The following is a 23,507-nucleotide window of genomic DNA, read 5'->3' as shown; positions in this document are numbered from 1 at the left end:
CCGTGAGGGAGTTATTTCTCTACTTTTGAGTTTCCGAGTGTGCCTCCATCCGTCCCCACCCCCCAAATACCTCCTGTGGTGAATATCAACACTGGAAACCGAGTATCTGCGGAGGGTCCTCCGTGTGGGTGCGAATGAATGTGAAGACCAGGATGAGGCGGGGTGGGGGGACTTGCCTGAAGCCCCGCCACCGCGACCCTCCGGACAAGCACTCACCCCGCCCCCACTCCCCAAATTGCGCATCCCCAAACGGAGGCGGGGGAGGGGAGGCGGGAATGCGGCGAGGCGCGTGCGCACTGTCGTCTTCAGCACCGCGGACAGCGCCTTCGCCCCCGCCTGCCGGCGCGCGCCACCGCCTCCCCAGCACTGAAGGCGCGCTGACGTCACTCGCCGCTCCTCCTCAAACTCCCCTTCCCGGTCTCCTTGGTCGCGTCCGCGCTGCCGCCGGCCCAGCCGGACTGCACCACACGGGGCGCGAGATAGGGGGGCACGGGCGCGACCATCCGCGCTGCGGCGGCGGCGACTGAGCGCTGCCTCAGTCTGCAGCGGGCAGCGGAAGAGTCGCGTCGCTCCTGAGAGCGCAGCTGGGCTCCTGGGCCCCGCGCGGTCCGCCCCCGCGGCTCCTGACCAGACTGCTCCTAGGACCCCCTGCCCCGCGCCGCAGCCATGAACTACCTGCGGCGCCGCCTGTCGGACAGCAACTTCATGGCCAATCTGCCAAATGGGTACATGACAGACCTGCAGCGCCCGCAGCCGCCCCCGCCGCCGCCTGCTGCCCCCAGCCCCGGAGCCACGCCCGGTCCTGGGACCGCCACTGCCGAGAGGGCCTCCTCATCCGCCCCCGTAGCCTCTCCGGCTGCCCCTAGCCCTGGGTCCTCGGGGGGCGGTGGCTTCTTCTCCTCGCTGTCCAATGCGGTCAAGCAGACCACGGCGGCCGCGGCCGCCACCTTCAGCGAGCAGGTGGGCGGCGGCTCTGGGGGCGCAGGCCGTGGGGGCGCCGCCGCCAGGGTGTTGCTGGTAATCGACGAGCCCCACACCGACTGGTAAGCCATTGCTGCAGACGTCTCCCCGCGGTTCTGGGTCCCCAGATAGTTCCATAATGAGCAATTATCCAGCGCCGCCTGTGTGCCCTGTGCCTGGCCCCCTCACCCAAACCCTTTTCCTTTAAATTATCGCGCGGAGCGCTTCCTGTGTCCTGCCCTTGCTGCGCCTGCTCCCCCCACCCCCAGGCAGGCCTTCTGGATCCGTACACGGAGCAGTTATCGGGCACCTGCTGTGTGCCTCCTTCCCCAAAGCTTTGACTTCAGTATATCCTGTGACATTCAAGAGCCTGATGTGCCTTGCACCCCCCAACCCGTGCCCCAAAGGCCTTGTCCTCTAGTGGATCTTGTGAGCATTTATCAAGTACCAGCTGTGTTCTTCAGCGGGGAGCCCTTCCTCAAGGCCTTTGACTTACATGTATTCTGTGAACATTAGTTAAGAGTTTGATATGTGTCTTGTCCCCCTCAGTCCTTGCCTTCTCTGATCTCGTGAGCCAGTATCCAGAGGGTGCTATATGCCCCACCTCAGCCCTCACCTCAGAAACCTTTAAAACTGTTTACTGGACATTGATTGAGTGCCTGCTGTGTATCCCACCCCAGCTTCTCTCCAAGAGTGTTGCTTTTAATGGATCCTGTGAGCCTTTATTGAATGCCGTCTGTGTACCCCAGTTCAGTCCCCCTCTCCATGGGCCTATTTCTCCAAAGTATCTAGGAGGAATTTAAGTGCCTGGTGTATGCCCTATCCCCAAGCCCCCTTCTCAAACATATTTTCCTCAAATCAGTTCTATGAGCATTTTTGAACCTTCTGTGTGTGACTCATCTTCAGACTCCCTGCTCCAAATCCTTTTCCTACAGTGGTTCTAGAAAGCATTTATTTGAGTGCCTATCCCCTATTCTCAAGCTACTTCTTCAAAGACCTTTCCTTTGGGGGACCCACCTAGCATTTATCAACTGCCTAGTCTGAAGGTGTGAGCCTTCTCTAAAGGCTCTTTCCTCCAGGGTATTCAGCAAGCATTTATTGAGTGCCTGCTGCTTACCCCAGACCCTCTCCCCAATACCTTTTCCTCCAGTGGCTTCAGTCTGTATGTATTGAGCACCTTCTGCATGACCCAACGTGAGACTCTCTCCATAGAGGTCTTTGCTTCCAAATAATAGTGATCAGGTATCTGCACTTGCTGTGTGCATCATTGCCACCTTTCTTTCCAAAGACCTTTTTTAAAAAAATCACTCCTGGAGCATTTGTGGTGCACCTACTGTGTGCCCGATTCTGTGCCTTCTCCATAACAGCCTTTCCTCACAAGGATGGAGTGTCAGGCTTACATAAGTCAAGTTACTGTATCCCTTTCCCCCAAAGAATTTTCCCCCAGTGGATCCAGTGATTATATGCCCACCTCTAACCTCCCTTCCCCAAAAGACCTTTTCTTTTACTGGGTCCAGTGAGCATTTAGTCATTGTCTTCCAGTTGCTCAGTTCTCATCAACTTCCCCCAAAGGCCTTTTCCTCTGGTGGCTCCTGTGAGTTTTATTTATGGAGTGCCTTCTGTGTGCTCTATACTCACATCTCCTCCCCAGAGTGCCTTTCTCCCATTGAGCATGTATGCAGTACCTGTTGTGTGTAGGGAGTAGGTTCCCCTTCTTTACTCCTAGGATGAACCTGCATCTATTATAAAACCTCTCCCCAGGGTCCTTTCCTTCAGTAAATCTAGAACCCAATTTAGAAGGGTTACCCCTTTCCCACTCCCTTCAGTATCCCTAGGAATCCCTCTCCAAATCTTAAATCCAAACCCCAAAGGGCCATTCTTCTATTTAAGCCAATAAACACATATTGAGCACCTGCTGTATAAAAGCCATTCTCATCTTCCTCTTTTCAAGCCTGGAAGTTCCTGCCCTTGTCTCAAGAACTGTCTCTCCAGGGGTCTCCTTCAGCTTAAATTTATTGAGCACCAGCTCTTTGCTGGTTAATCACCCCTCCCTCCAGGACCCCTTACCCAGCAGGCTTTTTCTCTACTCAAAGCCATTTATCCATTCTCCAGATCGCATACTTTCCATGTATAAGAGTGTGGGAGGCATTTATTAAGCACCACTATATGCTAGGAAGAACCCCCCTTCCGTTCCCTTTTTTAAAATTTTTTACAAAAGTGTTTAATTTTTAAATGTTTTATATTTTAAATTTCGGGGGGATAGTTGACTTACAATATTGAGTTAGCTTCAGGTGTACACAGTGCCCTTTCCTACTAATCCCAGCCATCCGCTGGATTCTCCATACTTTCTCCTCCACTCAGCCCCATCTATCTTTTAACGAGCACTTGTTGTCTCCTATGAAGAACTCCATATTCCAATGCCTCTTCTCCCCCTCCTGTAGCCCTAATTCTCCCTTCAACGATTTCCATCCTGCCTATTCACACTACACAATCCTAAAAGCGCATAATGCATACCTGCTGTGTTCTGGCCAGGTTCCCTCCCCCACGTAGTAGCCGTCTTCCCAACTGCCCTTTCTCCCCAATGAATCCAAAAAGCATTCATCACCTTCTCGCTTCTGTTCCAACAACCACATTCCCATCCCCATGGTAGGCTCCTTCACTCTCTTCTCCCTCCATCCATCAAGCATGAACACATGTTATAATTCCTTCACCAACACCCACTCACACAGATGCCATCTTCCTGGCTCAGTTTGCTCTGTTGAAGGCAACAACCCTTAATAGGGCCCCTGCTGTGTATTGGTAGCCACCGCCCTTTAGACATCCCTTCTCCACTCCAACCCTCTAGGCGGGTCCTTTGCTGCCTTTGCCTTCCTTCCATCAAGCATTTATTAATTACCTACTGAATACTGACAAGACCTTTCCCCTTTCCATAACCACAACTCCAGTGTTTTCCACTTTTTCTTCTAATTTGTCTGGCAAGCATTTATTAAGCACCTGCTAAATTCTTCCCTTCCGCTTCTACATCCCCAAAGCCCTCCATCATCCCAGCAGCTGCTCCAGTCTTTTCTTCCAATCTAGCAGATATTTATGTAGTGCCTACTGTAGGTGGGGTGGGGTGGACAAAGGGAGAGAGCCTGTCTGCACCAGATTCAGTGTGGGGAACAGAGACCTCTGCATCAGCCATTTGCAGACATTCAGAACCACGTAAGCTTTAGGGATTTCGGCCTGGAATAAAGGAGTTGTGCAAATCCTGTAATGGATTGTACACCTAAGTACAATCTGACGCCTTTCAAACCAAACCTCACCACTCTCATTCCTTCCTGAGTCTTGGGTGTCCTGTGTGGTTTAAAGCTGCAAATGCAGAGTCGAAACCCATCTTCTCTTTTTGCAGATAATTTAGTCCAGCTAAATTGTAATAATTTAGTCAAGCTGTGGGTCACCTATTGGCTTGTAACCAACATTTCACTTTCTTCTTGAAATGAAAATAGAAATATGATAAATGATAATAATGATACATGGAAATAGAAAATAGCATATATTGTGCATGGTAAGTAGAATTATTATTTGGCAAAACTTACTCCAATAAGAAATGTAATCAATAATGTGTACCATATATTATATATGACATACATTCTCTAATACATTTGTTATATAGTGGGTTTATAGTATATAATGCATACATAGGTATATGTTTTTCTTCATGAAATGGAATAAAATAGAACATATCAGACTCTATTATACATACTAAATGTGATTTACTGAAACTTTCATACATATATATATATATTCTAGACTTACCAATACATATGTAATATACAATATGTTATATAAGACATCCCATATTTTCTGTATAACATTATATGTGTCTTATATAATATATTATAAATATATGTATATATATATATGGTGGGTTATTATGTAAAGATGTCTATAGCGGGTTATATGTTCCTTATTGTGGCTTCTTTTCTTGGATTTATGTGGAAGCAGACCTTGAGACTCTGAGATTTGTGTGCAAATTTATCGAGAAGAGCTCTTGGGAATAACACCTGTTGCAGAGGAGGAGTGGAGGAAGCAGGATTTGGCAGAGGGAAAGGTTGAGCTGTGATGCAGCCACAACAGATGCCTCAGCCAATCATCTGGGGAGCTCTGGGGCTGGGCTGACCCTTCAGAATTGTCCCAACTGAGATGGGGGGGCCAGGCTTTTGTGTTCCTGCATCTGTCAGTCATCAGCCTCAGGGGGAGGCATAATTTTGCAAAAGGCGAATCCCTGCTGCAGAGGGTAGTTTCCAGTGAGGGACAGCACTGTGAGCCTTCAGCAGAAGATAGTCCCAGAAGCTGGGGGACAGATGCCACATGGAGGAGGGGTGTGAAGATCTGGGCGGAACACACAGTCTGTCTCCCGGACTGCTCAGATTCACTTGCTTTTTATTTTTTCCTCCTTTAATATAGAATTTATTTTTGAGAGCAGTTTCAGGATTCACTTGCCTTTTTTTTTTTTTTTTTTCTTTTTTGGCCACCCTGCAGCATATGGAGTTCCCGGGCCAGGGATCAGATCTGAGTCATAGTTGCCACCTACACCGCAGCTGTGGCAACTATGGATCCTTTAACCCACCATGCCAGATGGGGGTGGAGGTCAAACCTACTTCCTGGCACTGCAGAGACACCAGCTATCCTATTGCGCCACAGCAGGAACTCCTCACTTCTCTGAACTGCTTTTTAGAAGTAAGTTCACCCCATCTGGAAATAGCAGCATTTCCAGGATTCCACTGGTCCTATCTTCTGGGGGAAACTTGAAAGGGCACGGTTAGTCGGACAAACGACAACCTTCATTGCCACAGTTGACAAACGTGGCATAAATAAATGACACATCATTTCCTTCCTCTACGAAACATCCTGGATTCCCTCAGCTAGCACCTGTCTTGGTCTCAGTGGCTTACCTGGTGAGTGATCCATTCCCTCAGCCTTGGGGGATCCCTGAGCTCTTAGTCCCCAGGCTCTCCTCAGGCTGTGGCTGTTGGACTTGTCCATTTGCCATCAAGGTTGAGCAAGGAGTGCCCAAGCAGATCACCTGGGAGCCAAACGATTCCTCCCCACCCCTGTAGTATAGCAGCACCCCATCTCCTCCTGATGATCAGGGTCACGTGCCCCTGCCAAGATAGTGACTGCTCTTCATGTCCATTGGCATATAAAACCTGCAGTGTCCAGGTAGCACTCAAAGCTTAGAATGTCATGGGATTCTTGCCCCGTGCCCTGGTAGCAGTGCCCCCTTGGAGAACCAGGACCTCTAACCTTGCAGAGCCCTAAGGGAACAGGAAGCACACATTCCCAAAGTGGATCCCTGGGATCCATGGTAAGCTAGGCCACTCCTACTTGTGCCTCGCAACTCCCAGACTGGTGTAGCCTACGTGTTAGGAACACAGCACAAACAGTGGCCATGGACTTAGGTTGTACACTGTGTTTTGGAGGACGGTACCCCATCCTTGCACAGCATCACCCCCAAGCTGGGGTCTCAGCTGTGGCGACATCAAGTTGTTCCATCACTCTCTCAGACCAGCAGCTTCTGGGTGGTGTGTTATGTAATGTCATCAGTTGATTCCACGGTCACGGGCTTACTTTTGTACCTCCTTGGCTGTAAAGTGTGTCCTTCAGTTCAACACAGTGTTATATGGGATTCCAAATACTGGTAGATCGAATATGACGTACACCATTGGAAAATGATGCTGGCCAAGGTCCTATAGCCAGGAAAGGCATATCCACATAGAGCATATCCTGGTCAAGGCGTTCCCGTCGTGGCTCAGTGGTTAACGAACCCAACTAGCATCCATGAGGATGCAGTTTGATCCCTGGCCTCGCTTCGTGGATCAAGTATCTGGCATTGCTGTGAGCTGTGGTGTAGGTCGCAGATGTGGCTTCAGATCCCATGTTGCTATGGCTATGGTGTAGGTCGGAAGCTACAGCTCCTATTCAGCCCCTAGCCTGGGAACCTCCATATGCCATGGGTGTGGCCCTAAAAAGACAAAAGACAAAAAAAAAAGAATATCCTGGTCAAAATTAATCATTACTTGGAGTTCCTGCTGTGGCATTGTGGGTTAGGAATCTGACTGCACCAGCGAAGGTCACCACAGAGGCATGGGTTCGATCTCTGGTCCGGTAGGTTAAGGATCTGCTTTGGTGTAGTTGCAGCTGCAGCTCGGATTTCAATCCCTGGAACCTCTGGGCAGGGAACTTCCATATGCCACAGATATGACATAATCATCATCATCATCATCATCATCATCATTACTCTTTCCAGAGTGGAAGGAGCCCGGTGTAGTCAACTTGCAACAAAGTGGCTTGTTGGTCTTCTTGAGGGATTGCTGGGTCAGGGACTCAATATTGGTCTCTGGTCCTGGCAGGTTGGACACTCAGTAATAACGGCCCCACATGTAGCCTCTATCTCTGTTACTCTCGTCACTTCATACATGTGCCCATCTGCCCACACTGGGGTGGCTGATTCTAGAAGCTGGCTGCCATCATCTGGCTGAGTCATTCTCTGTACCTGGTTGCCTAGTGCCACTTTCAGGGTGGATGCTCTCTGGTGGGTGTTAACACGCAATACAAAGATCTTCACTCCTCACTCCATTTCATCTCCATTCCCCTGGGACACATTCTCATTTCTGTGTCCCAGACCCCCTTTTTCTGATCTTCCAATATTTTTTCCTTCAAGTCCTCTGACTAATCAGCCGAGCCACTTACCACTGCCAATCAGTGAACAGATACTCCAATCTCGGCTCACTTCGCTTTTCCCACAAAATAGATGACCAGGTGCAACAGCCCAAAGCTCTGCCCATCGGGGGCTTAGCCACTGTCTTTCAAGGATACTCCGAGTAGGGGTCTAGCATCGCCACTGTCCATTCTTGGCTTCCACCCACATACCAAGCCAACCCATTTATGAAACAAGCTTAGACTTTTTCTTCCTTCATCTACTGGTCGTAAGGATGCCCCTCAGTGAGCTGAGACAGGCACTGGCATGACCGTGTGGACGACACTTGCTCAGGCAGCTCGACTGGTCCTGCCTGGACTTGATCCAGGCTGTAGGCCCATCTGACTTGATCGCTTGATGGGCCAGGCAGGGCCCAGCTCATAATGGGCTCCAGGTTGTATGGTCCCTTGGTGCCCCATGGTCAAACATTGTGTCTCTCTCAGGGCCCAGTACCGCACCAGGACTTGTCTCTCTAAAGTTGTGTAATTCTCTGCTGCAGATGGCTTGGCCCTGCTCCAGAACTCCAGGGGCCTCCCACTCAGGCTTCGCATAAGCTCCACACCGCATCTTCCCCCACTGCTGACACTTCCGGCATCATGGGATCTGCCGGATCAGATGCCATGAATGACAGGACCGCTTGCACCACAGCCTGGACCTGCTCAGGCTAGCAGCCTTATGTGTCGCCTGAAATGTGTATCAGAGCAGTATTTCCCAGGTGTGAAATCTGCTTCCTCTAGAATCTGAAGAAGCCTCCTTTTAATCTTCATGGTGGGAGGTGTGAGATGCAACCCTTTGCCCTATTATCTGGAGGGGCTCTCCCGGCATGCCTTGGACCACCAAATCCCCAACAATTGTCCTAAAGTGGCAGGACCCTGAGTCTTAGTAGGATTTATCTCTCATCCTCTGGAGTGCATGTATCTTATCAAGGCAATGCGCTGACCATCTCTTGCTCCTCTTGCCCAATCAACATGATGTAATCAAGGAAGTTCCTGTTGTGGCACAGCAGAAGCAAATCCAACTAGGAACCATGAGGTTGCGGGTTCTGTCCCTAGCCTCATTCGGTGGGTGAAGGATCCAGCGTTGCCATGAGCTGTGGTGTCGGTTGCAGATGCGGCTCAGATCCTGTGTCGCTGTGGCTATGGTATAGGCTGGCTGTAGTTCTGATTTGACCCCTAGCCTGGGAACCTCCATATTGCCGCAAGTGTGGCCCTAAAAAGCAAAAAAAAAAAAAAAAAAAAAAAGATGTAATCGATCCAGTAGTCCAGCGTCATAGTCTCTTGGATGTCCAGATGGTCCATGTCCCCTTGGACTATGTTCTAACACGAGGGTGAGAAAGATAACATAGCCCTCTGGCAGGACGGTCAGTGTATGTTGTGGTCAGTCCCATGTGAGTATGAAATGTCTCTGATCCTCTCTTCTGATCAGGATAGAAGAGAATGCATTCACTAAATCAGCCACACTTGAGCTCTTATAATTTGCTCCAGCAATGACAGCATGTCCAGTACAGCAGCTTCAAATCAGAGCTGTTCCTTGGTTGAATGTGCGATAATCTACATTCTCCAGGATCCATCTAGCTTCCTCAGGGCCCATATTGGTTAATTTAGTGGAGATATGAACGGACTAACACCCCTGCCTCCTTTAGATCTTTCAGAGAGGCTCTAAATTCCACCATCACCCCTAGCATAGATAAACTGTTGTCTCTTTTTTTTTTCTTTTGCTTTTTAGGAGCACACACGTGACATATGGAAGTTCCCAGGCTAGGGGTCAAATCAGAGCTGCAGCTGCCAACCTATGCCAGAGCTACAGCAACACAGGATCCAAGCCACATCTGTGACCCACACCACAGCTCATGGCAATGCCAGATGCTTAACCCACTGACCCACTGAGCAAGGCCAGGGATCGAACCCACATCCTCATGGAGGCCAGTTGGATTCGTTACTGCTGAGCCACAACGGGAACTCCAATTCACTGCTGTCTTTGACTTACAGGGTTTGTTTGTTTGTTTGTTTGTTTGTTTGTTTTGGCTGCACCCACATCCTGTGGAACTTTCCGGGCCAGGGATCAAACCTGCGCACCACAGCAGTGTCCTGAGCCACAGCAGTGACAAATGCCGGACCTCCAACCGCTAGGCCTGCAGGGAACACCTGACTTACAGTTTTGTTCAGGGTAGGGGGAGTGTAGTTTCCAAGGTATCCATTTGGATTTCCTCACTGTAATAGCTCTTCTCCCCACAGGCCAAAGAACTCATGTAGGGGTTCTGCAAACCACAGATATATATCCCTTCCAGTTATGTATTTGTGAGCTAGGGAGGTGACCACTGGGTGGACCCACCATGGGCAGGACATAGGCCAGGACTTCATTTATGACCTTAACCTACCATGCGCCTCAGCATGGCTGCTGCCACTCTCCCCAGCCTATTCCTCATTGATCTGAGAAGGTGGGCATAGCCTCTGAGCCCTCCTATAGAATATAATCAACTGGTGGGTTTTCTGGACCTAAGTAGTGTATCTACTCTAACACGGCTGCTTCACAGGGCCCTTTGAGCCTTTCCTCCATAATCTGCCACGGAAAGCTGGCATTTCTTGGTGTGGGCTGTTTTTTTTTTTCCCCAAACTTCCCCATGTCAGCCAACCATGTCTCAGCAACATTTCCTCGAGTCCTTGCCGTGGTTTGAAGTTCTGTGTCCTGGGAGAGTGCTCCAACTCCATGTTTCCCTCCCGATACCCATTAGCCAGATTCTTCAGCTGCTGTGTCTCATTCATTTCCTTCCTTTGCTAGCTTAGAACCTCTCCAGCCGGGTCGTGCTAGGATTTGACCCTGATCATTGATCTGGTTGCCACGAGGGGAAGGGAGGTTGATTCTGAAAGGGGTAAAAGTTGCTTTTCATTCTGCTTTTTTTTTGGCTGCCCTGCAGCATATGGAGGTCCTGAGCCAGGGATCAGATCCGAGCTGCAGTTGTGACCTATGCTGCAGCAATGCCAGATCCTTAACCCACTGTGCCGGGCCATGGATCAAACCTGCATCCGGGCACTGCAGGGATGCCACCGATCCCGTTGTGCCACAGTGGGAACTCCAGAAAGGCGTCAGAGTTGTTTTTATAAGGTACATGCGTCATTCATGGCCTCTGTATTCTCTTGAAGCAGAGGGAAGGTCTGCATTCTAACAAGTGGGCTACTCCTACAGGCCCAGCGGGTTCAGGGGCATCCAAGTTCAACGTGGTACATGCCTCTTCCCAAATATCCCCATCCCAAGTCTCAGGGCCCCCACCCCGGTCCTATTAGGGCTCTGAGCATGGCATAGATGTACTGGGCCTGAGGAGTCAACCTTCCCTGAAGTTCCGCCACACTTAGAATTAAGTCCTAAGCCTGATCTTCTCCTCTGTCTCCCCTCTGGTCGCAGGAGATTGGGATTTCCTTAAGTGAAGCCAAGGACATCCTCTGCCTTTTACATTTTACTTCGACTGGCAATTGTTCACCCTGAGCATGTCATATCTTTCTTCAGCTCATCAGTGGCATTTAGCGAATAGTCCCCCAAGACGGGTTACCACTTCCCTTGGACCCCTCCAGTACCTGGGATATTTCACCAGCTGGTGCATTCCCTTCCACCCGTATCACATCACAAGTCCACTATCAGTAAAAGTCACTGCTGCTTCAAAACCCTGTGGGCCTGCCTTGTAATCCTCCCACCCAGGAGACTCAACTCCACACTGCATCTTTTCCCACCACAGCCATCTCTAGTATCATAGGATTGGCCAGATCCTATAGTTCAAGTGGCATCCTTCTTGCACCACAGCCCTGACCTGTGCTTTGTGTTGCTCCAGCATGTCGGGGGCTATCTGTGCTCCACCCCCCACAGATGATGGCTCCTTATTGCCTGCTGGCTGCTGGGTGGCCCAGCTCCAGAAAGGCAGTAGAGTCCTCTCTGTGGTTTGACTTCTCCGGCCCTCCGTTTTCGGTTGCTTCTCTGAAAACAGATTCTGAGGCCGAGATGTGCATGCACAGGCTAATTGGGGAGTGCCTCGGGGATCAAGGCCTGTAAGGAGGGCAGAGTTGAGCCAAGGGAGACGTTGGTTCACAGGGCAGTTGCATCCAAGGATCCTAGGGGGAGCTCTGAGGCTAGGATGGCCCTTCTAGAGGCCAAGCAACTGGCCTTTTGTACTCACTCCTAGACCAGATGTAAGCCAGGGGCTGCCCGAGATAGGCCTAAGCTCGGCCAAGGAAGTGCCCTGGGACAGAAGGCAGTTCTCAATGGGACACAGCTGTGACCTGCCAACACTGCTATGCAGGGTGCACTGGCCCTAAAGAGGAGAGCTGAGCAGAGCATCATAGTAGCCACTACGATTATGGTCCCAAAAGTTGGAAAAAAAATAGTGATACAGTCTACACTCATCATCCTTTTCTAAATGAAAAATGCGCAGGTCTAAGAGATTCTCTTCCAATGCCTGTGAAGCAACCCTGTCAGTGATGGAGTGGCGGTGGGGAGAGGGAGAGAGAGGAGAAAAGGGCTATGCTTGGAGTCTTTAGGGTATGTCAGTGAAATCACCAGGGCCCGGTTGTACAGTGTGTATATCAGAGACCCCAATGTTGTGGAATGGCTCCCTCCGCCTAGCCCCCTTCTTTGAGAAGCCTGATTGGGGATGAGCTGCTGTCTATGGAGAGGCCTGTCCAGTAGGAATCCTGGGCCTGGGGGAGGAGCCTAGCTGTGGATGGGCCCAGGGACAGTGACACAGCAGTTCCATGATGTCTTTCTTGCTGTCCCTACCCCTCTTCCCTCCTGTATCTGCCCCCCTTCCTCAGCTGCATTCCTCCCCACCCCCACCATTGCTGGCCCCGGCTTTTACAGAATCCCAGCCATCCGGCACCCTCAATCTGCTCCTCCTTTTTTTTTTCTTTTCTTTTTTCTTTTTCTTTCTTTCTTTCTTTTTTTTTTTTTTTCTTCTTAGGGCCACATCTGCCGCATATGGAGGTTCCCAGGTTAGGGGTCCAATTGGAGCTACAGCCACTGGCCTACGCCACAGCCACAGCAATGCAGGATCTGAGCCATGTCTGTGACCTACACCACAGCTCACGGCAATGCCAGATCCTTCACCCACGGAGCAAGGCCAGGAATAGAACCCGCATCCTCATGGATGCCAGTCGGGTTCACTAACCACTGAGCCACGAAGGGAACAACCTTCCTCTCCTTTTCCTTTTTATTCTTTTTCTTTTTTTATTAAAGTATCATCGATTTACAGGGGTGTGTCAATTTCTGCTGTACAGTATAGTGACCCAGTCATGCATATATACATATATATGCATTCTTCTTCTCATACTATCTTCCATCATCAACAACAACAATAAACCCAATTGAAAAATCCTCCTCCTTTTCTAATGGAGCTGCCCACTCATGGGTGTTGTGTCCTTCTCAGAATCCACCATGTCCTCCTTGGGATAGGGCTAGAGAGCTGAGAGATGCTTCAGGGCACAGAAACAGTCATGGGCGCTGAGACATACCTAGACACACCCCATAGATGTGTATCTCCTAAGGCTCTTTGCTGTTTACAAACCTCCATGCTTTTTTTTTTTTTTTTTTTGGTCATTTGTCTTTTTAGGGCCGCACCTGCGGCATGTGGAGGTTCCCAGGCTAGGGGTCGAATCAGAGCTGCAACTGCCGGCCTACACCACAGCCACAGCAATGCGGGATCCAAGCCGTGTCTGCGGCCTACACCACAGCTCACAGCGCACGGATCCTTAACCCACTGAACAAGGCCAGGGATCGAACCCAAAACCTGGGTTCCTGGTTGGATTCGTTAACCACTGAGCCACAATGGGAACTCCCCTCCATGCAGTTTTGAAGGATGTTGCAGTTTACAAAGCACTCCTCATTTCACAAAGCTTTTCCGAAACATTTACAACAGCAACGCAAGAGGCAGACCATACTTCGGGAAATGCCTGCTCCCTGTGTTTTGAGGGCTTATTTTATAGTTTGCAATGACCTCTGACAGTTACACACCTCCACAAGAATGACAAAAGGCATCGTTGTTCACAAAGAACTGTTGGGATTTTCAAGGTATTGCAACAAGTATAAATCACTTTCTGGTTTCTCTAGTGGCACCGAAGGGGCCAAGAGGGCAAAGGACTGGCCTGGCTTTGGTCTTCCTGAGATTTGAGCATTGACAGATGTTCTCTGCTTCTCTTCTCTAGGGCGAAATACTTCAAAGGGAAAAAGATCCATGGAGAAATTGACATTAAAGTAGAACAGGTTAGTTGGGGTGGGTGGACCTGGGAGTCCGCTGTCCAGACTGCAAACTGAGTGGTCATTTTTGTGCCATGTGAGTGAATCCCTGATTTTTTTTCCTTCGCAGGCTGAATTCTCTGATCTCAACCTCGTGGCTCATGCCAATGGTGGATTCTCCGTGGACATGGAAGTTCTTCGGAATGGGGTGAAGGTCATGCGGTGAGTATAACAAGGTTTCCTTGCTGTTATGGGAGAGCCATAAATGCTCCCTTAGTGCTGAGGAAGGATCCACACCTACCGTTCTATCCTTTGGGAACAAAAACTTTGGCACATAAAAATAGCCAAGATATGGAAACAACCTAAGTATCTATCAATGGATGAAGAAGTCACACACAGGGAGTTCCCACCATGCCTCAGCAGAAACAAAGCTGACTAGTATCCATGAGGATGCAGCTTCGATCCCTGGCCCCGCTCAGTGGTTTAAGGATCTGGCCCTTCCCTGAGCTGTGGTGTAGGCTACAGACGTGGCTTGGACCTCATGTTGCTGTGGCTGTGGCATAGGCTGGCAACTACAGCTCCAATTTAACCCCTAGCCTGCGAACATCCGTATGCTGCAAGTGTGGCCCTAAAAAGCAAAAAAACAAACAAACAAACAAAAAAACACAAAAACTCACTCACACACACATACACACACACACACTCAATGTTTTTCAGCCATGACAAAGAAGGAAATCCTGCCTTTTGTGACAACATGGATAGATCTTGAGGATATTATGCCAAGTGAGATAAATCATACAGAGAAATATTATATGATATCACTGATATGTGAAATCTAAAAGAGCCAAACTAATAGAAACAGAGAGTAGAAATTTGATAGCCAGAGGCTGGGGGAGGTGGGGGGCGGAAGAGTAGGAGAGATGTTGTTTAAGAGGACAAACTTGGGAGTTCTAGTCATGGCTCAGTGATTAACAAACCTAACCAGTATCCATGAGGATGCGGGTTCAATCCCTGGCCTTGCTCAGTGGGTCAAGGATCCTGCGTTGCTGTGGCTGTGGTGTCGGCTAGCGGCTACAGCTCTGAATCGACCCCTAGCCTGGGAACCTCCATATGCTGCAAATGCGGCCCTAAAAAGACAAAAAAAAAAAAAAAAAGGTATAAACTTCCAACTGGTAGATAAATAAGTCCTGAAGATCTAATCTGCAGTATGGTTAATATAGATAACCATATTGTATCATAATCAGCAAACCTGCTGAAAGACTGGATCTTAATTATTTCTACCATGAAAAAAGAATTGATAATCATGTACCATGATAGAGGTGCTAACTAATGCTACAATGGCAATCATATAATAATATTATGATGTATGAAATCAACATGTTATATACCTTAAAACTTACATAATATTATGTCAATTATATTCCATTTTTGGCCACACTCATCGCCTGTGGGAGGTCCTGGGCCAGGGATTGAACCCACACCACAGTAGCTACTGAGCCACAGCAGAGACACTGCTGGATCCTTAAGCCACTGTGCAATCAGGGAACTCCACAATTTTTATTTAAAAAAAAAAAGAACTTAGGCATAGAATGTAAGGAGATAGCCTCTTTTCTGCAGAAGAGCCAAGGATCCCAGTAGACCACAAGCCAACTTTTCAGTTATTAATTCAACAAACAGTTCTTAAGCATCTGCTGCATACCAGGATATATTCAATATGTTCAACTAATATTTATCGAGCACCTATTGTGTGCCAGGAGTTGTTCTACATGCTGAGGACCTGGCAGCGAACAAAACAGACCACCCCCGCCAAAACATCCCTCTGCTCTCATGAAGCTTACAGTCTACTTGGGATAGACACAGTAAACACATAAAGAATATGTAATAGTGCCAAGGAAAAAAAATAGAAGCAAAGGGATGTAGGGATGGTTGGATGGTGAAGGGTCTGCAGGCTGCTTAGGGTGGACCAGTTGTGTGAGAGGCATTTGAGGAAAGACCTGAAGGAGGTGGAGGAGTGATGCATGCAGATATCGTGGTTGAGGGGGAGATTTTTAGGTAGAGGAAATAGCCCTCTCCATAGAGGTCCTGAGACTGGAATTTATTCTGGGCAGCATCCTTTGTGGACAGTAGTAGTCTGAGAAAGCGTGACCAGGGAGCTGTCAGAGCTGCCTGGGCAAGCTGCAAGCTGACCCTGGTGAGGAGAAGAGCAGGCAGGACAGGCTTGAGGGGGTCAATGGATGAAGAAGGGATAGAACGGGCGGATGTGGTGGAGGGAAGGGCTTGTGCATGTGGCTGAGGTGAGAAACCACTATGCAGCTTCTAGGAGCTGCGGAGATTTGGAGACTTGATCTTTATGGTAAAGGTGGTGGGGAACTCTAAGGGGGGACCCTGAGCCCTTCTACCCTTGCCACCCCAGGTCTCTGAAGCCAGACTTCGTGCTGATCCGCCAGCATGCCTTCAGCATGGCGCGGAATGGAGATTACCGCAGTTTGGTCATCGGGCTGCAGTATGCTGGAATCCCCAGCGTTAACTCTTTGCATTCTGTCTACAACTTCTGTGACAAGCCCTGGGTGGTAAGTGACAGGAAGGGTGCTACTGGCAAAGGAGGCAGCTCACGAATGCCAGTGGGAGCTTGACATCACTGGGATTTGGGGGAACAGAGGAAGTTTGGAAGCCTGGAGTCCCAGCTTGGAGACTCCTTCCAGGTGAAGGATTTACTGACCTGTCTCTCCTGGCTCTCATAGTTTGCCCAGATGGTTCGGCTGCACAAGAAACTGGGGACAGAGGAATTCCCGCTAATCGATCAGACCTTCTACCCAAATCACAAAGAGATGGTGAGTCTGGGGGAAGTGGAGGGGGCAGGAGGGGAAAGTGCCATGCCGACTGCAATAGTATTGCCAGTGGATGGGTTACCAGTGTGCGCTGTTATCAGAGCACATGCATGGGGAGGGTGACCTTGCTTCGTTATAGGCTTTATTAATACTCTGAATTTACTTATGTAGTTACAAATGTGATTTAAATCATTGATCCTATTATAGTATCTATTCTCGCCAGTATTAAAAAACTGACTTCTAGGCGTTCCCATTGTGGCTCAGCAGGTTATGAACCTGACTCATATCCGCTCAGTGGGTTAAGGATGCGGTGTTGTCAGGAGCTGTGGCATAGGCTGCAGACACAAGTCAGACCTGGTGTTGCTGTGGCTGTGGCGTAGGCCAGCAGCTGCAGCTCCAATTAGACCCCTAGCCTGGGAACTTCTCTATGCCGCAGGTACAGCCTTAAGAAGCAAATAAATAAATGAATCAAGTCCTCGTTATTAACATTATCAAACTTTCCTCCTGATAGAAATGTTAACAGTGTTTCAAATTAGGCCTGCCATGGAGTTCCTGCTGTGGCACAGTGGGTTAAGGATCCTGCATTGCTGCAGCTGTGGTGGCCCCCCAAAAAAATTAGGATTGCCAATAAAAATTATCAACAGTAAAGTTTCAAATTAAATTGTATACAAATAGACAATTGGGCTACTATTACCACCCGATATAAATTATAAATTAAAACCAGTACTACAAATTATTATTATTGCTGTAAATCATGGGTACCAATGTTATAAATTAAATTATAGTTCCTAATAGAAGTTAAATAATCATTACTAGTGTCATTGAAGATTATTTCTATTATTACAAATTATTATCAACATTATAAATTATGCTCTAATACAAATAAGTTCCTTTTTGAATTACATTATACTTAATAATAGAAATTATATTATCATTACTAATATCATCAAATGGTATAACTAAGATTACAATTTATTACCAATGTTACACATTAAGATTATCAGGGAGTTCCCGTTGTGGTACAGCGGAAATGAATCCGACTAGTATACATGAGGACGCGAGTTCAATCCCTGGCCTCACTCAGTGGGTTAAGGATCCAGTGTACCAGTGTAGCCCTGAGCTGTGGTTTAGGTCGAAGAAATGGCTCAGATCCTGAGTGGCTGTGGCTGTGGTGTAGGCCGGCAACTGTAGCTCTGATTAGACCCCTAGCCTGGGAACTTCCATGTACCATGGGTATGGGCCTAAAAAAAAAGATTATCGGTGTAAGTGATTAGTACCTCTGTTGTGAATTAAGTTATAATTACTAAAAGAAATTAAAGTACTAGTATAAACATTGTAAAAAACTGTTACAAATTATTGCCAATGTTATAAATTAAGATTACTAATATAGGAGTTCCCGTCGTGGTGCAGTGGTTAACGAATCCGACTAGGAACCATGAGGTTGCGGGTTCGGTCCCTGCACTTGCTCAGTGGGTTGATGATCCGGCATTGCCGTGAGCTGTGGTGTAGGTTGCAGACGCGGCTCGGATCCCACGTTGCTGTGGCTCTGGCATAGGCCGGTGGCTACAGCTCCGATTGGACCCCTAGCCTGGGAACCTCCATGTGCTGCGGGAGCGGCCCAAGAAATAGCAAAAAAAAGACAAAAAGAAAAGATTACTAATATAAATTATGGGTACCTATGTTTTGAGCTATCTTACAGTTACTAATAGAAACCATTAGTAATATGGTTAACATTCCAATTGATATTATAAATAATTATTAATATCAAAGTTATGATTTTTTTTTTTTTTGCTGCACTTAGAGTATGCAGAAGTTCCCTGGGTCAGGGATCGAACCTGAGCCATGGCTGTAACCAAAGCCACAGCGGTGACGATGTCAGATCCTTAACCCACTGAGCCACGAGGAAACTCCAAAGTTATGATTATTGACATAGGTTAATAATGGTTATGAATCAAATTTTAGTCACAAATAGAATACCATGGTTATGAATCAAATTTTAGTCACAAATAGAAATTGAATCACTGCCATAAAATTTTATAACTAATTTTACAAGGTTTTTACAATGTTAATAAATTATGCTTACTCCTATAAATAATAATCTCCAGTTTTATGAATTAAAGTACAATTAAATATCAAATTGACCCAGCTTTACCAACTTAAACTTTCCTATTAATGTTAAAAATGCTTACTAGTATTGCAAATTATGGTCACTGATGTAAGTCAACAGTGTCATGAATTAAAATTTACTTATAGATGAAGATCAGGTATTAGTTCTTAGGAAAACAAGTTTATTCATCATTATTATTATTATTTCATATTCATTGAGAGACAGTGTAGTTGACTATGGTTAAGAACATGGACTCTGCAGTCAGAATTTCTGTGTTCTAATTCTAGCTTCACTACTGCTTAGCTTCCAAGCATAAGAAACCTTAGTTAAATGCTCTTTGCCTCACTTTTCCCATCTGTAAAATGTGGGTAATAATAGTTTCTGCCTCATAGAGTTAGTGTGAGAATTAAACTATTTAATGAATATAAAGTGGTTAGAACAGTGCATCTGGCATATATTGACTGCTAAGTGTTGATGAAGTTCCCTTCCATTTTTAATTCATTGAGTGTTTTTATCATAAAAAGATGTTGGACTTTGTCAAATACTTTTTCTGTGTTATTGATATGATCATGTGGCTTTTGTCCTTTATTCTATGATATGGTATATTATATTAATCGATGGCCACACTTGTGTTCCTGGGACAAATTCCATTTGGTCTCACATATAATCCTTTTCATATGCTGTGAGATTCAGTTTGTTAGTATTTCATGGAGAATTATGTTATCTATAATCATAAGGGATATTGGTCTATAGTTTTCTTTTGATGTCTTCATCTTTTTTTGGCATCAGGGTAATAGTAGCCTCATAGAATGAATTGGACAGTGTTCCCTCTTATTCTGTTTTTGAGAATAGTTAATGAAAGATTGGTGTTAATTTTATTTTAAAGATTTGGTGGAATTCACTGGTGAAGACATCTGGTCCTGGGGATTTCTTTGTAGGAAGGTTTTTTAAATTGTTTACTCAATCTCTTCACTTATTATAGGTCTATTCATATTTTCTATTTCTTCTTGTGACAGTTTTGGGAGCTTGTATCTTTCTAGGAATTTGTCCATTTTCTAATTTGTTGGCATAGAATTGTTCATAGTACTCTTTTATTTTCTTTTTAGGGCTACACTTGTGGCATATGGAAATTCCCAGGCTAGAGGTCAAATAGGAGCTGCTGCTGCCAGCCTACACCTCAACCATAGCAATGTGGGATCCGAGTCACATCTGTGACCTATACCACACAGCTCACAGCAATGTCAGATCCTTAACCCACTGAGTGGGCAAGGGATCAGACCTGCATCCTCATGGATACCAGTTGGGTTCATTTCTGCTGAGCCACAATAGGAACTCCCATAGTACTCTCTTATAATCCTTTTTATTTCTATAAGATTAGTGGTTATCTATTCTTTTATTTCTGATTTTAGTAATTAGTTTTCTCCTTTTTAAAATTTTAGTCTAAAGGTTTGTGAGTTTTGTTGATCTTTTCAAAGAACCAACTTTTGGTTTCATTGATTTTCCTCTATTGTTTTTTTTATTTTCAACTTCATTTATTTCCACTCTGATCTTTATTACTTCTTTCCTTCTACTTGCTCTGGTATTTATTTATTTCAGGTTTTTTTTTGTTTTGTTTTTTTGCCTAACTTCTTAAGAAGATTAGGTTATTGATTTGATATCTTTCTTTTTAGATATAGAAATTTATGACCGAATTTCCCTTTAAGCAGTTTTGATATGTTGTGTCTTCATTTTCATTCATCTCAAAGTATCTTCTAATTTCACTGGCGATTTCTTCTTTGGCCCATTGGCTATTTAGGAATGTGTTGTTTACTTTCCACATATCTGTAAATTTCCCAAATTTCTCTCTGTTATTGGTTTCTAATTTCATTCAGTTGTAGTCAGAGAACATACTTTGTATGTTTCAGACCTTTTACATTTATTGAGATTTAATTTTGTGTCTTAACATATAGTCTGTCCTAGAGAATGTTCTGTGTACACTTAAGAAGAATATGTATTCTGCTATTGCAGGAAGAAGTGTTCTATAGATGTCTGTTAGGTCTTCTTGGTTTATAGTGTTGTTCAGGTCTTTTCTTTCCTTGTTTATCCTCTGTATAGTTGTTTTATTCTTTTTTTTTGTCTTTTTGTCTTATTTATAGGGCCGCATGAACAGCATATGGAGGTTCCTAGGCTAGGGGTCCAATCGGAGCCACCGGCCTACACCAGAGCCACAGCAACACAGGATCCGAGCCACGTCTGTGACCTACACTACAGCTCACGGCAATGCTGAATCCTTACCCCACTGAGAGAGGCCAGGGATTGAACCCACGTCCCCATGGATGTCAGTTGGGTTCATTAACTGCTGAGCCACGACAGGAACTCCTGTTTTATCCATTTTTAAGTGAGATTTTGAAATCTCCAATTGTTGTTGTTGAATTGTCTGTTTCTCCCCTTTAGTTCTGCCTGTTTTTTTGTTTCTGTATATTTGGGGTTTTGTTGTTAGGTGCATATATGTTTATTGTTACTATATCTTATTGATAGGTTAAGCCTTTTATCAGTCTAAAATGTCCCATTTTATCTCTAGTAACAATTTTTGTCTTAAAGTCTATTTTATCTGATGTTTGTGTAACCGTTCCAGCTCTCTTTTGGTTACTGTTTGCATGGTAAATGTTTTTCCATTCATTTACTTTCCACTTATTTGTGTCTTTGAATCTAAAATGTGTCCCGGGTGGGCAGATATAATTGGGTCAAGTTTTTCTATTCTGCTTATCTCAGTCTTTTAATTGGAGTGTTTAATTAATTTACATTTAATGTAATTCCCTATAGGGTAGAATTTGTATTTGTAATTTTGCTATTTGTTTCTTATATCTCTTATGTCTTTTTTGTTCCTGTATTCCTCCATTAATGCATACTTTTGTGTTAAATAAATAATTTCTAGTGCACCATTTTAGTTCTCTTGATGTTTCTTTTCCATGTTTTTTTGAAAAATTATTTTCTTAGTAGCTTCTCTGAGGATTACAAGTAACAGTTTAATTTATATCACTCTCATTTGAGTTAATGCCAATATAATTTCAATAGTATTTTAAAAACTTTGCCTCTTTATAGTTTTATTCCTTCACCTCCTTTGTGGTATTATTGTCATACAAATTACATCTTTATATATCATATGGCCATGAATATAGATATAATCATTACCTGATGCAGTTGTCTTTTAAATAGGGGAGGAGGAAAAAAGCATTATAAATGAAAAAATGCATTCATACTATCTTTTATATTTATCTGTATAGTTACTTTTACAGGTGTTCTTTTTTCCTCATGTGGATTTAAGTTACTGTTCAGTGTCATTTCATTTTAGCCTGAAGGACTCTCTTAGTATTTCTTGTAGGAGAAGTGTGCTGTTGACAGATTATCTCAGTTTATGTTTATCTGTGAATGTCTTAACTTTGCCTTCATTTTTTGGCTACACCCATAGCATGCTGAAGTTCTTGGGCCAGGGATCAAACCCATACCACCACTGTAACCAGAGCCATATCAGTGACGACACCAGATCCTTAACCCACTGAGCCAGCAGGGAACCCCTCATTTTTGAAATGTAGTTTTAAAGAATATGAAATTCTTATTCCATAAGAATGGACAGTCTTTTCTTTCAGTGCTTTGACTATGTTGTCTCATTGCTTCCAAGGCTTATAATGATAAATCAGCTGTAATCTGAGAATTATTTGTATAAGTCACTTCCCTCTTACTACTTTCAAGACTCTGTCTTTGACTTTTATAAGTCTGCTTACGATGTGTCTAGATATAGATCTGTATGGGTTTATCCTACTTTTTTACAAAATTTGAGAGATTATCAGCCATTATTCCTTCAAATATTCCTTATTGCATCTTCCTCTTTCCTCTCTCCTATTGGGACTCCCAGTATGTGTGTATTGACATGCTTGATAGTGTTTCACAGGCCTCTGAGGCTCAGTTCATTTTGTTTATTTTTTTCTTTCTGTTCCTCAGATTAGATAATCTCAGTTGACCTATATTCAAATTCACAGATTCTTTTCTGTGCTAGCCCAATCTACCATTGAGCCCCTCTAGCAAATGTTTCATTTCAGTTATTGTGTTTTTCAATTCCAGAATTTTTGCATTTACTTACATTCTTATCAACAGTGCAGGAGGGTTCCCTTTTCTCCACACCCCCTCCAGCATTTGTTATTCATGGACTTATTCATGATGGCCATTCTGACTGGCGTGAGGTGGTATCTCATGGTAGTTTTGATTTGCATTTCTCTAATAATAAGCGATATTGAGCATTTTTTCATGTGCTCGTTGACCATCTGTATATCTTCCTTGGAGAAATGTCTATTCAGGTCTTTTGCCCATTTTTTTCCATTGGGTTTTTGTCTTTTTTGCTGTTGAGTTGTATAAGTTGTTTGTATATTTTATTTTATTTTATTTTGGTCTTTTTGTCTTTTTTGTTGTTGTTGTTGTTGTTGTTGTTGTTGTTGCTATTTCTTGGGCCGCTCCCGCGGCATATGGAGGTTCCCAGGCTAGGGGTTGAATCGGAGCTGTAGCCACCGGCCTACGCCAGAGCCACAGCAACGCGGGATCCGAGCCTCGTCTGCAACCTACACCACAGCTCACGGCAACGCCGGATCGTTAACCCACTGGGCAAGGGCAGGGACCGAACCCGCAA

General features: G+C 45.6%; 1 protein-coding gene across 4 annotated transcripts in view; it reads left to right on the top strand.

The window, feature by feature from the left end:
* Positions 1 to 537: 537 nt before the first annotated feature.
* SYN1 (synapsin I) overlaps positions 538 to 23,507 on the top strand; it is a 51,995-nt gene continuing 29,025 nt past the window's right edge. For 2 of the 4 annotated variants that reach the window (XM_047765703.1, XM_047765702.1), the window contains exons 1-5: positions 538 to 1,043; positions 13,885 to 13,942; positions 14,046 to 14,137; positions 16,329 to 16,485; positions 16,657 to 16,746. In XM_047765703.1, the coding sequence (XP_047621659.1) occupies positions 667 to 1,043; positions 13,885 to 13,942; positions 14,046 to 14,137; positions 16,329 to 16,485; positions 16,657 to 16,746 (774 nt within the window). In that variant the 5' untranslated portion in view covers positions 538 to 666. The remainder of the gene's footprint in view (positions 1,044 to 13,884; positions 13,943 to 14,045; positions 14,138 to 16,328; positions 16,486 to 16,656; positions 16,747 to 23,507) is intronic. The other 2 variants (XM_047765704.1, XM_047765705.1) reach the window with 1 other exon arrangement.

This window comes from Phacochoerus africanus, chromosome X (assembly GCF_016906955.1).
Source record: "Phacochoerus africanus isolate WHEZ1 chromosome X, ROS_Pafr_v1, whole genome shotgun sequence".
NCBI classification, from domain to species: Eukaryota; Metazoa; Chordata; class Mammalia; order Artiodactyla; family Suidae; genus Phacochoerus; species Phacochoerus africanus.
This window is presented reverse-complemented; position numbering and strand designations above follow the sequence as displayed.